At 35.0% G+C, this 17,581-nt stretch overlaps 1 protein-coding gene across 1 annotated transcript in view; it reads right to left on the reverse strand.

Annotated features, from left to right (window-relative positions):
* The window catches only part of LOC115216696 (endoplasmic reticulum aminopeptidase 1), a 1,296,444-nt gene that overhangs the window by 280,411 nt on the left and 998,452 nt on the right, over positions 1-17,581 (reverse strand). Inside the window, exons 9-10 of the mRNA XM_029786223.2 lie at positions 9,962-10,093; positions 3,283-3,309 (exon numbers count right to left, since the gene is read on the reverse strand). Of these exons, the coding sequence (XP_029642083.1) occupies positions 3,283-3,309; positions 9,962-10,093 (159 nt within the window). The remainder of the gene's footprint in view (positions 1-3,282; positions 3,310-9,961; positions 10,094-17,581) is intronic.

The raw sequence follows: 17,581 nt of genomic DNA on the forward strand, positions 1-17,581 counted from the left end.
TCAATAATAAGAGAAGCAAAGAGACATCTAGCTACAAATTCTAGATACCCGTAGGCTAAAACTGTAGGACAAAGGTCAAGTTTTTAACGATTAAATTCAGATAAAGTAAGTTATTAAGTTCTGCCTTTAGATATCAATTCTAGTTGTAGACGCTTTATGACTGGATACTACAGCTTTGTATGAAAGGTAAGACACACACCTCTAAGTCCATGAATTAGATATTCAACTCATGAGAAAATTTGAATGGATAAGATAGATTGGGAAAAGTCAATAAAAGTAGAAAAGTCTATGTCTACCTATATGTTTTGTTGTTGTTTGTTGTTATTTAGTCCCTGGCCAATCATGATCAAACAAATCAAAGATATTCATATCATGACCACACTATCTTCTTTAAATGTGTAGGACTATGCCACCACCACTACCATGATCATGATTAGGCATATGTAGATGTGTGTCTTCTTCACTGAGTCAAAACAATAAACATTTGACCTTTTACCCCCCCCCCCCCCACCACCACCACCATCACCATCATAATTAGTTTTATATCCATTTTCCATCCTGGTATGAACTAGACAAGTTATTCTAGTCTGAATTGTTTATTAATTTGATTTAATTCTCACCTAGATGAGTTGCAGGATCATATCTCAATTGAATATCATAGTTTGGGCTTGGTTTCTACACCCCAATGCCTTTCCTAACACCAACCACATTACAAGGTGTGTTGGGTGCATGTTATTATTGTATCGACACAAGAGAGGTTGTAAGTTTTTTTGAATTTTAACTTTTAAGATGGTTGGGTGTGATGTTTTGGGATACTTGGTTGCTATGTCAAGAACATTGAATTTCTATACAGAAAATCAGAATCAAAATCAAATCAAGATCGAAATCAAAAAGGATATTGTAGTTGTTGATGCCAGTGCCACCTGATTGGCACCCATCTGGTGGAATATAGCAAGCACCATTGAAGCATGGGTCAATGCTAGTGGAACTTGACTGGCTCCCTGTGCCAGTGGAATGTAGAAAGCATCATCCAAATGTGGTCAATGCCAGTGCTGCCTGACCAGTTCCCATGCTGGTGGCATGTAAAAAGCACTCACTACACTCTCAGAGTGGTTGGCCTTAGGAAGGGCATCCAGCTATAGACCTTGCCAGATCAGATTGGAGCCTGGTGCAGCCTACTGGCTTGCCAATCTCCAGTCAAACCGTCCAATCCATGCCAGCATTGAAAACTGACGTTAAACGATGATGATGATGAGACTTTCCTGTTAGCTTAAGAGGCATCTTTTGTAAAAGGTGAAGGTGCAGTAACTCCAGCTTATATGTTATACTGGGCTGTAGAAGGCCTAGGTGCTATATATGTACTAGTAACAACCTTCTAAGGGCCTTCTACCCACAACAGAGAGCAACAGACTGAAAGACTATTCTGTTGCCAATACTAAAATCAAAGTAACACCAAGAGTAATAATAATATCACCCATGGTGGTAGCACCTACAATGGTAGCTGCTGTGTTCCCGATTTTGGCCAGGTACTAGAAGTAGATACTTGTCATCAGTAGTGTGGCCAAGAAAAACAGGTTTCACTTCATGTGGAACATTGTAATAAAGCTTGATTAAAATCTAGTTTTGGTCGGCAGCCAATCAACTTGGATCAGTTCAAAACTTTTAACAGGGCTAGGTATGGCAGCTCGTTCTGGTCCTGTTTTCAGATACTGGATTACCTCTATGTACATTGACATCTGCTTGGTTGTTACAGTAAATAGCTACTCATTGGAATTGTTTTGAATCATGCACTCACTCCATCAAGGATGTTCTCTCTCAATTTCTTTTTTAAGTAATTAATTTTTTTAACTAGCTCACTGGCTAATTTGGTACCAAAAGCCTATATGAGAGTTTTCTTATGGTATCTACTACAGTAAAGTTCGTGCTATCAGGACACTCACATTTAAGTGGGAATAAACATTACCTCTCAGTATTAGTACTGCTTCTGTCACTAATGTATGTCTTTTGTATACAATGACACCCAAGTCACTAAAGGTAAAACCAAAGGTATTTAGACACATACCAGTAAAACTGGGACACAAGACAGTTATGTTGCAAAGGCAGAAGACATCACTGTAATAGTGTAAGACACCAAATAAATGAATGTATTTAGTTCATTCTAAAGATACACAAGACAGAAATAGGAGTAAAGATTAAACTGGAAAATCCAGTACCTGGGGAGGCAACTCCATGTTGTATTAAGATCCTGGATAATTTATTTAAGTTGCTTGGAGCTTGTTTTGATCCACACCACCTGGTATTTAGGAAATGGAATGAGTTTACAAGCAGGGTTGCCAATCTCATCTAGAAATAAATACTTTCCTCCATTATAAATTATTGACTGACTGCTTTTCTTGCACTAGTTTTCATCTGAACAGATGAGGTATCTGTTCTGTTACTTTGAGTGCATAGGACTCACTAATGCATGTCTCACTAATCAGGCAGTCTGTCTGCAGTCAGCTAGTTATGTGCAGAGGCTGATAATACCAAGAGATGCACTGAGGCTGCAATGTCTTCAGTGATCCCTGGTGTGGAGGTGTAAATGCACTTCATCAGGTATGTTTTTCAACAGCTCAACACATTGATGGAACTGCAGTCCTGGACCAAAGACTAACACTGACTATTTGACCTCTTAAATGTCGCCAGGCACTCATATTTTTTCACCAGTTCAGCAATGGAGTCAATGGAACTTCCACATTAGCATTTCATAGAGCAATGGTGGAGGACAAATGTGATGCCTATCTCTAGGAAACTCCAAATATTAATGAGAACCAACTTGCTGGTCAGTGTGGGTGCTGGCTCAATACAAAATTTACAAGAATGAAAAAACTGATATCCCAGCCTAAAATGAGCATGAAGTAAAGAAGAATCCATTCAGCATGCATTCTGGTTTTTGTTTTGTAGAACAGTAGTTGTTGTGTGTACTTGTTGACAGCTACTTGTTGATGCGATTGTGAAACTTATCTTATCACTTTTTTTTTGGCTAAGAAGAAGCAAGAGCAGGTTTTTCTGTGCACGAGACTGAAGATGGACATTTTTATCTTTAGTCAAGTCCTCACTGACCTCCTCCTCCTCCTCCTCCAGTTTCTTGCCAAATACAAGATATATTTTTATTGAAAATTTTAATCTATTTACTTTATATATATATATATATATATATATATATATATATATTCATTTAGAAGCAGATACAAAGATTAAAAAATGAAACACAAATTAAAAGAAAAAAAAAACAAATCTCACCTGTGTATTGTTTTTATCAGGTAAATCCTGCAAAATAAAAAAAACTAAATATTAAAATAATATCAAAGTGAATTTATTAGCTAAAAAAAAAGAATATAAAAATTATATCATATCCTTCATTTATTTGATACCTTTGCTGTGCCCAGAACATGTATTTGTAAAACCAAAATATTAAACTGATATGCAATGTCAATAAGTTACAAATAGAGTACATAATTTGATATCAAATTTCACCAACTGAACAAAGTTATAAGGTAGGTGGTCAACACTTGATATTTGTTTAATATAAGCTACTTAGAGAAGGAGATGCAGTACTCTGACCAACAATACAAGTACTTACAGAATAGTGAGATGGGACCCAGTTGATGCCCAGCCCAAATATTGTTCATAGGGAAAAACATGGATGTTGCACTTCATGGAGATGCACTTCAAAAGCTTTGAACAGAGCAAACTTAGCTGAAGACACCCAAAAACCTGGTGGCAATGTGAAACAGGGGTATATTAAATATTTCGCCTGATTTAAGCATGTCTGGTATCCAGTTGGTTTTCCTACAATAAAGAATCATCCAGCCTAAGTTGAAGTCAAATCAATTATAGACTATTTTCTGACTTGGTTACCCAAGCCAACGATCCAAATATAGATGATATTAGTCACCAGGTTTGTAACAAGAAAAATCTTATTTGGTTTGTTGCCAGGTGAAGTAGATATAAAAAAATCTCACTCAGATCTCCCCAAAGATCAAAAACAACAATCTCAGATCTACTTATAACAAATCTATCACATATCTATTCAGATGTGAAGCTAATACCCATCAAATTAATTCTAATGTGAACCAATTCTACTCTAGATCTAAGACATGGAACAGAGACAACTTAAGGTAGGAATCAAACCAAAATAAGTATCAGATCAATGAGTTACATAATCAATCACAGGAAATTTATTAGCTTATATTTAGTCCTTTGTTATAATGAGAAATATATGTACCATGACTAATGTTTCCACAGGAATTAATAACTATTTCTCAAATTCCAGATAATTAGAATATTTATTGCAATTATATGCAATGAAACAGATTACAAAGTGTTTGAATTCCCAATCCATGGCACACAATCTAATACCCCTCATCTCGACCGCTCGGTTCAAAGTCTCTCTTGACCACAAATGGCCTGAACTCTTTGCATGAACACCACCCTGTACATAACTCCATGTCCCCCTACATGGCCTTGCTTTTTGCTTTTTGAGCCAAAATATTAACTAACTGACTAACTAACATCTCTTTGTGTCAAAATAGTCAACAATAGCCAAGTGGTAAGAAACCCACTTTACAATCATTTAGTTCCAGTTTGGTCTAATTGTACCACGTGGGTATTGTCTTCCAATGTACTCCAGGTTAACCCATTAAGTCCCAGAGTACTTAGATTTCTGAATATTACTTTCAAATTTTTACAGATGATTGAAAATAGGTTAAAATGAAAACAAATAATGATTAAAACTCCTTTACTTCAAGTAAAAATGGAAATATTTGGTGTCCTATTTATAGGACACCAAGACAATGTGATATAGCTTATTTAATGTTCTCATAATCAATTCCTTGTGAGTGGAACTTGTCAGATGAAGCCTGTGTGTTGTGGGATGGTGATAAGAAGTTTGTCTAACCATAGAAAATCTGTTTCAACAAATTTTGTTTTACCCATGCATGCATGAAATATTGGACATTAAAAGGGCAATGATAATGATGATGATGATGATATAGATTATGAAAGCGTTTGCCATCAGACAGATTGCAAGTGTGACAATTAGAGCTTTGCAATTTCCAATAACTTTGTCATTTCCAGAAAATCAGAAGTATAAAACAAAAATTCCTGCCTTATCAAGAATAGGCCACTAAAAACTATGTGTGTTTACTTGTATACAAAATGGTAAAAATTACAAAATACACACACACACACACAAAATGCTTTTCTTGAATATTAAAACTATTTCAGTCAGGTTGTTTCGAACATTAGGTCTCACCATGGAAATGACCAGAGACCGAGACCTATGGAAGTATGCTGTGCGTGAGAAGACCCTACCTGGGACCCGTGGCCCCTACCTGGGACGTAGTCAGTCCGCCTGTGCATACCTTCCTGCTTGTGACACTTGAGAAGACCTGTTGAGGCAAATCAAATCAAAGTCAAATCGAATCAAGTCAAACCAAATCAAAATAGATGAACATCAATGGAATTTGTATCCTTGTGGTACCAGTGCCGGTGGCACATAAGAAAACCATCCGAACGGGACCGTAGCCAGTACCGCATCGACTGGCCTCCGTGCTGTGGGCACGTAACAAACACCGTCCGAGCGTGGCCGTCTGCCAGCCTCGTCTGGCACCTGTGTCGGTGGCACATAAAAACACCATCCGAGCGTGGCCGTCTGGCACCTGTGTCGGTGGCACATAAAAACACCATTCGAGCGTGGCCGTCTGCCAGCCTCGTCTGGCACCTGTGTTGGTGGCACATAAAAACACCATCCGAGCGTGGCCGTCTGCCAGCCTCGTCTGGCACCTGTGTCGGTGGCACATAAAAACACCATCCGAGCGTGGCCGTCTGCCAGCCTCGTCTGGCACCTGTGTTGGTGGCACATAAAAACACCATCCGAGCGTGGCCGTTCGCCAGCCTTGTCTGGCACCTGTGTCGGTGGCACATAAAATCACCCACTACACTCTCGGAGTGGTTGGCGTTAGGAAGGGCATCCAGCTGTAGAAACACTGCCAGATCTGACTGGCCTGGTGCAGCCTTCGGGCTCCCCAGACCCCAGTTGAACCGTCCAACCCATGCTAGCATGGAAAGCGGACGTTAAACGATGATGATGATGTTTGTGGTGTGTTGTCACTCAAACTTGATGGTAATTTTGTTACTAAGAGTTCTCTGCAGTGAACAACATCTGTATTTTGACAGAACTTGAAAGAATATTACTGACGGCAAAGAACAGTTTCAGTAAGTTAACAGTTCTATGTCCCGTTTTTCAAATCCTTTCATCTCTTTGATTTTGTCTTTTTCCATGTAAAAAAATTAATGAATGTCATTTGATTTTTTTCAACAACTTCATTAATGAAACATTTAATCCTTGTTGTAGGGACACTTTTTTTGACAGAATGGGTGCTTCATGGATTTAGATTCAGGGATTCTTCCAAGAAAGAGATGAATATTCATACTGTTTCTTTGTGATGTTTTGTAGTGAAATTTCTGATGGCAAAATTAGAAATTAGTCAAATACATCCAAAAATTAAAAGAGGATTATTTAAACAATTCATTAATTCATTCAGAATTTTATTCCTTTTTTTGATAAATTATTTTCTGGATGCATTCATTGAGCAACAGGAATATTGACATATTCTGTTGATTCAATTCCAAAATGAAAGCAAATATGTGTTTTACAGAGATCAAGATTGTATTCTTTCCACCTAATTTCTCAACTCCAATTTTAATAGGTTCCAATCTGATACGACTACATGAACGGCATTAAATTCATTGACTGTAAGGTTGAGAAGATGCAACATTTCAATCGTAGCATTTGCAATACAACTTTTAAATAACAAGAATCATTCTATCACTGAAAATAAACCATTCTATCTTTAGTAATTCATTAATTACTATTCATGACTATGCTCCTCTTTAACATATTTGTCTGAAATATCTCGTTTCTTTGTTGTTGAACTATGAAATTAACTGACAATTGTTTTAATTTTTTTAATGACATCGTCAATGCTTGAATTTTCTTCTGTGGAAAAGTCTTGTCGTAGAAACTATTTCACTGAATCCAATTTGATACAGATTGATATTATTGATTTCATCATCTTCAACTGTATGTTCAAACTCATCATCAACACTGCAAGGGTCATTTGTTGAATTAGCTTCATCACTATTTGATTCACATCTTGTAAAGAACACTGCAAGTAGAGTCATGGTGCTCACAATTATTATTTTAACCAAATTCAACCATTACACTTGTTCCATCAGTTATAACTGAAACTATTCTTTTTTGCAAATCAAAGTTGAATTCAAAAAGTTTTTTTTTTCTAAACGTTCACTATATTTTTCTTTTTCGGCAGGTAAAGTTTCATAAATTCTGATCATTTCTAAATTCCAGAATTTACCAGATTAGTGTACATTTACATTCAAATTTCTACAATTACACAAAGCTATGCACTTAATATAAAGAAATGCAGAATTATCCAAAGTCCTTTCTTTATTTATTCTATGAATCACAATTATTCATCAGTACTATTGTTACTGAATCATCTGCATTAAATGAGCCACTTTTTGGAAAAAGCAAAATTTTTTCTGTAATAGCTTTACAAAGAAAGCATTTTTAATTATTGCCTTCATGGAAAGTTTATCAGTTGCAATTAATTTGGATACTATTTCTTCTGCAGAGTTAGTCTGTATTTCAATAAAGAAGAGATTTTTGTTGATCAATTCTTTTTGAAGGAGATTTTTCTATTTTAATTGTAGTTTCTGAGAAAATTTCTTTGTGAGTAATCTTTAAATGGCATATAAGACTGCTTATTGAAGCACCTGAGCACTTGAAGATGGACTTGCAATTTGTAATTAGTTTTTAAATAATACAATCAGAAATTCTTGTGAAATAGAATACAATCCTAGGAATTCTCAATTCTTAGTTAATTTTGTGGAGAATTCAGGATATGAGAATCCTGAAAGAGAAGCTCTGTTAACAGTGTACATTCTATAAACTGCATGAGAAAACTGTTTTGTATCTTCTTATGTTACTCTTTTATTCTTTTATTAGTTTTTTAATATTGGACTGGGTCCATACTGGAGTATTACCTTGAAGAGTTTTAGTTGAAAATATCAAATCTAGTATTAATGTGCATGTATATGTGTTTACAGGTGTCTGAAGGTGTCTCTTTATATCTATTGCATCTGGGCTGACCTGAGTTAACATAACAGTGCTACAGTTATAAGATGAACAGACTGAATATCATAGTTTATTTTTTCCTCAGAATACCAAAAAAATCCTTCATCACCTTTCCAGCATTGCAATATGATAGGGTAGTGTTATGATTGGAGCCTGGGAAAAGGTTTCTATGGTTTTGGCTCTGAGAATGAAGTGACTTTTCTCTGACTGGTCTTGTTCTGGAAATACCAGCTTCTGACACAAACTGTTGTCCACTTCCTCTCTCTGCCTTTCTAGGTCCTCTGAACATATTAAACCCTTAAACAGGTCTTTTACAGGTGTAACAAGTGGTGTTTCTGCTCTGTGCAGCAGTATTATTGACTTTCTCTCTCTCTCTCTGCAGTGAAAATGGGGAACATCTCCAGAATAATCCTATGGTCTTTAAGAGATATCAAGACCTGCACATTCCAGGAGTTCCTACAGACCTATATACCATTTTATGTCACTTCCACATTCACCACTTTCGCTACCTAACCATACAGTGTTACAAAAGTAGCAACAAGCCAAGGGTCACTGTTGCCACCAAAGTCCTTGTGATATATGTGTTACATTTATCCATGTTTAAGTTAAACCTGGTTTCTTGTTTCATACTCAGTTTAAACACCAATCACAAGGGCTGGCCCTAGGGCTGCTGGCACCCTGGGCAAGCTGAACTTCAGCGTGTCCAAGGTGAAGGTCATGGAAATTTCCTTGTCTTTGTCACACCTACCTTAGCATATGGCGCCCCAGGTGACTGCCTGGGTTATTGGTACCTTGAGCCAGCCCTGTCAATCACATACTTCCTTATACCCTACTACTGTTTACAGAACACATATCAGGCCGCTTTGGCGTCTTTTAACTATTTTTTGAAGGACATATGGAAACTTCTAGTTTTCTTGAAGCAGATGTATCTCACCTTCCTCCTTTCATATTCTCAAGCAAATTCTTAGGTCAAAAAAGCACTTTTTTCTGCTAAATATTATTCTACTGTTAAATGGGTTTCACCTATGTTTAAAACCTCTCTTTGTTTTGTAATGCTAGCAAAGGAAAAGTTAAGTATTTTTGTTAATATACAAGATTGCAACCTTGTTGCTGTTAGTGCTTTTACTTATATTTCTGGGTATCAAATTGTGACTATCTGATTTTACATGTAACTGATTGTGTATTGCCATTTTCCCATTTTATTCTTTTTTTAATTTATCATTTTTCAAAATCAATTTTTGCTTTGTGTATTTGAAAATTGGTTTTCTTTTTTTTTGTTTTTAGTTGGTGGAAGCATATCAGAGCTATTTCCTTTATTTTTAGCCCCTCTTCCAACTTCTCCAGTAAGAAGAAGTATATTGAATTATTACATGTAAACACAGGAAAAATCTTTCCCCAAAATATAAATCACTGTCCAAAAGACTGACATTTTGTCTATCCCAGGGGTTGAAGTGGACATCCATACAGTCTAAAGGATTCATATTTGGAAAATAATCTAAAAGAGAAAAAACTCATTCAATAAAACTTAGTAATAATCCAATTTTCTCAGAGTTGTCTGAAACATTCTTTCACTGCAAAACACAAAACTAGCAATTTTTTATTAGTCACTGGTACAAATTTTTCCTACCTGGACTTTCAAGATCAAGTCTTATCTAAATTTTATTCAACCAATTTGAATCAACATTTAATTCTTTTAGCTGAAGAGAAAGAGCATTTCCAATAATAATAAAAATAAAAATAAATAAAAGATGTGGGACTTACCGATGAGAGCATTTCCCATAAATCCTTAGTTTCTGCATTTAAATATGGAAATTTTTTCAGGTAATTACATACCCTTTTCCTGAAACGTTCCTTTCCCAAGAATTCTTGTAACATATTCAGAATACTAGCTCCCTAAGAAGAAACAATTGAAGAATTAAAGTATGAAATTTGCTTGTGATGACTTTCATATATTATAATGATAAATCACTTTATACAACATATGATATATATATATATATATAATATATATATATATATAATATATATATATATATATATATATATATATATATATATCCTTTATAATATATGCATATACATATATATATATCCTTTATAATATATACATATACATACATATATACCTATGTATGATATATATATATATGTTTGTATAAATAATAAAGTATATGTTAATAATACAGCTCTGCAAAAGACACAGAATTGTGAAATCATGATAGCTATAATAATGAATTCTTGGAAGAAGTTTAAGGAGTCATTGCTTTTGTATAAAGTTAATTAACACTTTACATCACACCAGAGTTTTCCATTGATATATTGAAAGTTACAGAATATTTTGTTAGGTTTTCACATATTTCAGCTATCTGGTTGCAGGCTTCCTGGAGCACTACTCTCAAGGATTTTAGTCAATCATATTAACCCCCAGTACATGTATCACTCTTATATTTGTTTCATTGATCTGTATTTATTGAATTGCTATGCTGTGTAATTTTACTTGAAGGGATACAACCTGAGACATTAGTAAACATAAACAGAGACATAAACTTGAACAAACAAACACTCACACACACACAAATGAACACACACATACACATATACATACACACATACATAAACTCACATACATACAAACAAAGACATCCACAAAAAATACTTACATGCAATTTTTGCTTACTGATGTCTACTCACAAGGTATCCACAGCAAAAAATACTTGCCTAAGGTGCTACACAATGATATGTTTACATTCTTTTAAAATGTTTAAGGTTTATGTTAAAATGCAATGTATTGCAATGATGTAAATATGTATTAATTTTTTCCATAAAATAATGTAGTATATATAAAAAATTAACATCTTTTAGCATTGCTGTACACATTGGCAGGAGGTGCAGATGAGGGCAGCTGCATCAAACTCTCTCATGCACCAAATGTCAATTGCTAAAAAGCATTTGTGAAGTAAAATCATGTAGCAACACCGAATGGCGGTGCCCCAGCATGGCCACAGCTCGTGAGCTGAAACTAGATAAAATGAAAAAGATGATAAATGATATACTTTTAATGATAAATAGATTTTGTATTTTTATGATGCCATCATCACCATCATCATCATCATCATCGTTTACTGTTCACCTTCCATGTTGGCATGGGTAAAATAAGAATTATTTTGAATATATGAATATGCTATACCAGACACTCTGGTGTTGACTTCATGATCTTATATGTGTGGGTTAAACAGTTGTATTGAATCTAGAGATAAATAGGAACAACCTACTTCTCACTGAGAGTTATAATTATGGAAGAATATTTCATTGAATAATTTTGTCACTTTTTAGTCAATCATTTCTTTGTTCCCAAGAGGGAAGACAGTACCCATAATCCTTTACAGGGCTTCCAAGACAGGTGCAATGAAAGAAGAAATGTATCCTCAAATTCTGGTTTGGATACCTTATAGCAGAGTGGATTCCACTAAAGGTGCCTCTGGTGCCAGAAGGTGATGTTTTTAAACCAGATAACAAATTAAATCTGTTTATATAACTAGAGTAAGATCAGGAATCAAACCTAACATATTTCATTTGCTAGTTTGGAACACACATGGATCATGTTCTGATCTTGCAATGTGCCCTGATTATTAACCAATCAACTAACAGAGATATTATGCCATAAGATGGAACATTATCAAATGTCCTTGAGGTCTGCGTGCTTTTCTCAGTATTAAAAGCATTTCTGCATCAAGAATAATGCCAGAAGTTTGAGAGAGAGCTATGAAGAATACACATACTCACCTCTTGTCAAGCAATGCTTATTTTTCCTTACTAAATCCAGTTAGAAATTAAAAGAATTTGTCTTTATATTTGCAAGCCAATGCTTCCTGGAATCTCAAGCCTAATTTGTCATTGCTAGGTTCAGTTCTAATCTCCTACATTCTCTAACAGCAGTTATTAGAAGTTTATATTCAATTGTTCTGTTTGATAAACATTATAATAAAAATATAGTTACATCTGCATCTGTTCATTATGATATAATGCACAACCAAAACAGTAACTAATAACAACACATCTGTGAACCTCCAAATATGGCAATAAAAATGACAATAAAAATCTCTTTCCAGTACAACATATGTATAGACTCAGTGTTTAAAATCATTGTATGACATTTTAGGAAAGCTGTTTATTATAAGGCTTTTATAGCTATATCTTCAGCTGTTTTTTGTTTTTAAATACTTCTAAAAGATTAAGGTAGTGAATTGGCAGAGTCTTTGGCATGCTGGGAAAAAAATTCTAAGCAGCATTTTGTCCATTGGTTAATAGTATATTGTTCATGTTCTGAGTTCAAATTCTGATGAGGTCGACTTTGCCTTTCATTCCAGAGTTGACAAAATAAGTACTAGTTGAATACTGGGGTTGATGTAATTAACTATTCTCCCTCTCCCCAAATTAGTGACTTTATGTCAAAATTTGGAACCAATATTTTTAAGGATTAAGGCAGCAAGTTGGCAGACTTGTTAGCATGTGGGACAAAATGCTTAGTGGTATTTCATCTGTCTTTAAGTTCTGAGTTCAAATGCTGCTGGGGTTGACTTTGCATTTCATCTTTTTTGGGCAAATAAAACAAGTACCAGTTGAATATTGAGGTTGATGCAATTGACTTACTCACTCCCTGGAAACTGCTGACCTTGTGCCAAAATTTGAAGCCAATATTTTTTAGGATACCATCATGGCCAGGATGCCAATATTGAGAAGATGCATAATTTCTGTCACTAGATTGTTAATAGAATGTTTCTAATTTAGGCACAAGGCAAACAAGTTTGAAAGGAAGAATGATGCATTATTTTATCAACCTTGGGTTTGATGGCGGGGACAGTGAAAAATACAGCTGTGCAAGAGTGATCTGAACTTGAGTATAAAAAGCCAGAACAAGTACTGCAAGGGTTTTTTTTCTAACACTAACAATTCTGAGAACAATGTCCCTGGCCAACAGATGGCAGTCTCTAACTGGAAATATTTCCACATGGCTGCTACTTATTCCTTGCACCAAGATATGAATTGAAGGAAGCAAAATTAAGTGTTCTATTGGTAACAATTGCATTATATATAAATACTATAGCAACTCCATCTTCATACTGCAGTCACACAGAAGTTTGTTAGCATTTATTTTTGTTGTTATATTTAAAGTCTACATTTAAAAAAAAAATAATTGTTCACACTTGACTTATTTTTAACAATTTGTTACACTTTTTGATATTTTGATAACTTTTCCAACATAACTCATTCATCCATGAACCTGAAATTATTCTTAGTTTTGCTGACAGGTTGACTGAGATCATCAGAGGTGAAAACTCAGATTATTATATGATTTAATATTTAAAAAAAACAAAAAACAAAAAAAAAATAATAATAAAATCCAAATATAAATGCCCACAAGGCTTGAAATTTGTGGCTAGGAGGTGAATCAATTAAAATGACCCCAGTACTTGACTGTTGCTATATTTTATCTAGGATGGAAGGATGAAATACAAAATTGGAAACAGGTGAAAGTTGGTGAAGAGAAAAGCAACCAGCCATAGAAAATCAATCCTCAACAAATTATCAGGCAAGGAAAAGAGGAAGTTAAAATGTTGTTGATGATGGTAGTGGTGTGACAGCCGACGTAAAGAAGGGCAAAAACCACACCTACTGAAGTCTACTGAATATAAAGTATAAAATATATAGGATCATATTATCCTGTATTCCCTCCCAATTTTAACGATGTGAGGCAGTATTTTAAGAGAAAATTGATTGTTATTTCTAACAAACTAAATGATCATGTTAAGGTATTCTTATGCCTCAAGCAAGGAGAGAATTTGAAAGACAAGGCAAAAAATGTTTTGTGTAATATTTTTACAGATTAGTCAGTGGGAAGAGTAGTGGTGGTGGTGGTAGGGAAGCAGCACCCTTGATCACTTTGAGATCTTCAAGATCGGTGGGAGTAAGAGAAGAAGTCCTTCTCAAACTGGGAAAATGACTCAAATGCTTGCAACAAAGTAGACTTGATTAAAGATAATCAAGGTTCAGGTGGTGGTGTTGAAACAGATGTCAGATTATGTCTTACACCCAAGAGATGATACACAAAATGTATAAGTGAAAAAGAAGAGTCACATAGAGTGGGTGGGCCAGAGATGAGTTAGAACCCAGTTTACAGTTACACAGAGCAGAAACTATTGTAATAGTGTTACAAGAGGTACAGGAGAAGAACTGACATAGCTGCAGGCATGGTTGTGTGGAAAGAAGCTTGCTTCTCAACCACATGGTTCTGGGTTCAGTCCTACTGCATGGCACCACAGGCAAGTGTCTTCTACTATAGCTTCAGGTTGACCAAAGCCTTGTGAGTGGATTTGGGAGATGGAAACTGAAAGGAGCCTTTCGTATGTGTACATATATGTATGTATTTATGTGTCTGTGCTTGATTCCTTACCATCATTTGAAAATCGATGCTGGTGTGTTTATGGCCCCATAACTTAAAGGTTTGGCAAAAGAAACCCACAGAATAAGAACTAGGCTCTCAAAGAATAAGTCCTAGGATCAATTTCCTCAACTAAAACCCTATAAGGCAGTGCTCCAGCATAGCTGCAATCAAATGACTGAAACAAGCCAAAGAATAAAAGAATATCTCCAGGATTGTTTTTGTCATATGTCGGTCAATGAATCGTAAATGGCCAATTTTGTTATTTGAAATCCAGGTTATTTATATGAATACCTGCAGTACAATTGCAGTTTATTTTCTTTACCAAACTTTCATCCTCTCATTCATCAACTGTATTGAATGTCATAACTTGCCAAGATTGTATATTGGTTGATTCATAAGATAAAAAGTGTCCTTTCTTCTTTTGTTCTGACTTGCTGTGTTGCAAGTTCAAATCCAACAGAGGTCACCTTTCCCTTCATCCTTCCAGGATCAATAAATCAAGTTTCAATCCTGGGTGATGGATTGGAAGAGGTATAAGAGAATTAGGGGAAATATATTGCAGTACCTTTACTAGCCCTTCACACTCTGATGACAAGGCCTGCATATGAACTTTTAAGAAAAAGCCCTTCCTTTAGAAAATACTTAGTATGTAGATGGATCACAGGGATGCATGGGTAACTGCTGGTTTTGCACAGAAAATCTTTTCCCAGACCTGTACAAATAGGTACAGATATATGGTCAATCTTGACTGACAAGCTTAGGTGCCAAGGGAGTTCCAGTCTCCTCTTTAATCCAGGAAATAACCTGCAGACACTATATTTTGAACCCTGTTCACTTACATCAAAAATATTGTGTTAATATATTTGCACTTGGTTTTGTGTTTTTCTAGTCAGTATTTGTAGTAGTCACATTCCTTTCCTGGTAGATGTTAGCCAATTCAGCAACGAAAATAGGCAACAACCTACTATTGTCATTATCTTCCCTTTGCTGATATCATTTGTTGTTGCTTAACACTAGACCATACCTGATCAAGAAGATCTATGAACAAAGGCACTCCAGCCATAACCCTCCCATCTCTTTAGAAATATTGGTTTCAAATTTAGACACAAGGCCAGCAATTTCAGGAGAGGAGTAAGTCAATTACATCAACCCCAGTACTCAAATGGTACTTGTTTTATTGATGCCCACCACCAAAGGGTAAAAGGTAAAGACAATCTTGGTGGAATTTGAACTCAACACATGAAGATGGACAGCATGCCCCTAAGCATTATGCTCGGTGTGCTAACAATTGTGCCAGCTCACCACCTTCGTCTCTTTAGAAATATTGTAGAAGTATGTCATATAGTATGATCTTTCCCTTTTCCATATGGTTGGGTGTGATTTCAAGAATATTTGGCTGTTAGTTAGGAGGTTAAGTCCACACAAAGAAGCTCTCTTAATAATAGAAGATGAAAGTAAAGAGAAAACCACCCTTAAGATATACACAACTATAATATATATTGCTTTAAAATAATTCATAACAGGCGCAGGAGTGGCTGTGTGGTAAGTAGCTTGCTTACTAACCACATGGTTCTGTGTTCAGTCCTACTGCGTAGCACCTTGGGCAAGTGTCTTCTACTATAGCCTTGGGCCAACCAAAGCCTTGTGAGTGGATTTGGTAGACGGAAACTGAAAGAGGCCTGTCATATATATATATATATATATATATATATGTGTGTGTGTGTGTGTGTGTGTGTGTGTATGTATATGTTTGTGTCTGTGTTTGTCCCCCCAACATCGCTTGACAACCGATGCTGGTGTGTTTACGTCCCTGTCACTTAGTGGTTCAGCAGGAGAGACCAATAGGGTAAGTACTAGGCTTACAAAGAATAAGTCCTGGGGTCGATTTGCTCAACTAAAAGGCAGTGCTCCAGCATGGCCACAGTCAAATGACTGAAACAAATAAAAGAAAAAGGAATAAAAGAAAACTCTTCTTATGTTAATTTTTACTATTTTGATGACCAAGGATAACTTTATCTACTTAAAAGTGGAAATCTCAGCATTATTGCAGCTTTATATCAACCACTGAAACATCCATGAAGCAAATACCAAAAATACCAGCAATATTTCAAGTTAATGTTTCAATTAACTGATCGATTCACCATCGAAAATAGTGAAAATCAAAGGTGGAAAGAAAATAGGGAATATGTCATAAGGAAAAATATGAACAGCCACTTAACAGTATAAAAAGAAAATATTATCAAGATTGAAGATGGAGTATACAATGTTCACTTGTATACGGATATTTATAAAATCTTTCATATATATATATATATATATATATCTATATATATATTAGAAGAAATATATTTCTTCTAATATATAATACCTGTACATCATCTCCAAACCTTCCAATATATATATATAAATACATATATAAATATATATATATATATAAAAATGTGTGTGTGTGTGTGTGTACATACATACAAATGTGTATGTATGTATATATGTATGCATGTATGTATATATGTATGATGCATATAATATTATTTTGCTTCTTTTTTCCAAGCTCATATGGGTTGGTGAGAAAAATCTGTGATATTTTAAGCAGTGAGTGCCATCAATGTCAAAAACTGATGCTTTTCTACATGGTGTAAGGGTAAAGATGGTGGAGAATATTAAAAAATATTACATCTTATCTGTAATAGAGAAAAACTTATATCGACATGTTGCATGGTTGTGTGTGAATATGTGAGCATATGATATTTCTGAATATGGTTGCTGAGTAGATAAGAAAATCTATATGACAAATATAAATATGTCAGTAAGTGAATATATATATATATATATATACACACAGATTATTATTTGTACACATACACACACATATTGGAAATAATGTGATTCTGAGATTAATATTTAAAAAGAGACAAAGAGGAGACAAAAGGCATACTCTA

This window comes from Octopus sinensis, linkage group LG10, assembly GCF_006345805.1.
Source record: "Octopus sinensis linkage group LG10, ASM634580v1, whole genome shotgun sequence".
Classification (NCBI taxonomy): Eukaryota; Metazoa; Mollusca; class Cephalopoda; order Octopoda; family Octopodidae; genus Octopus; species Octopus sinensis.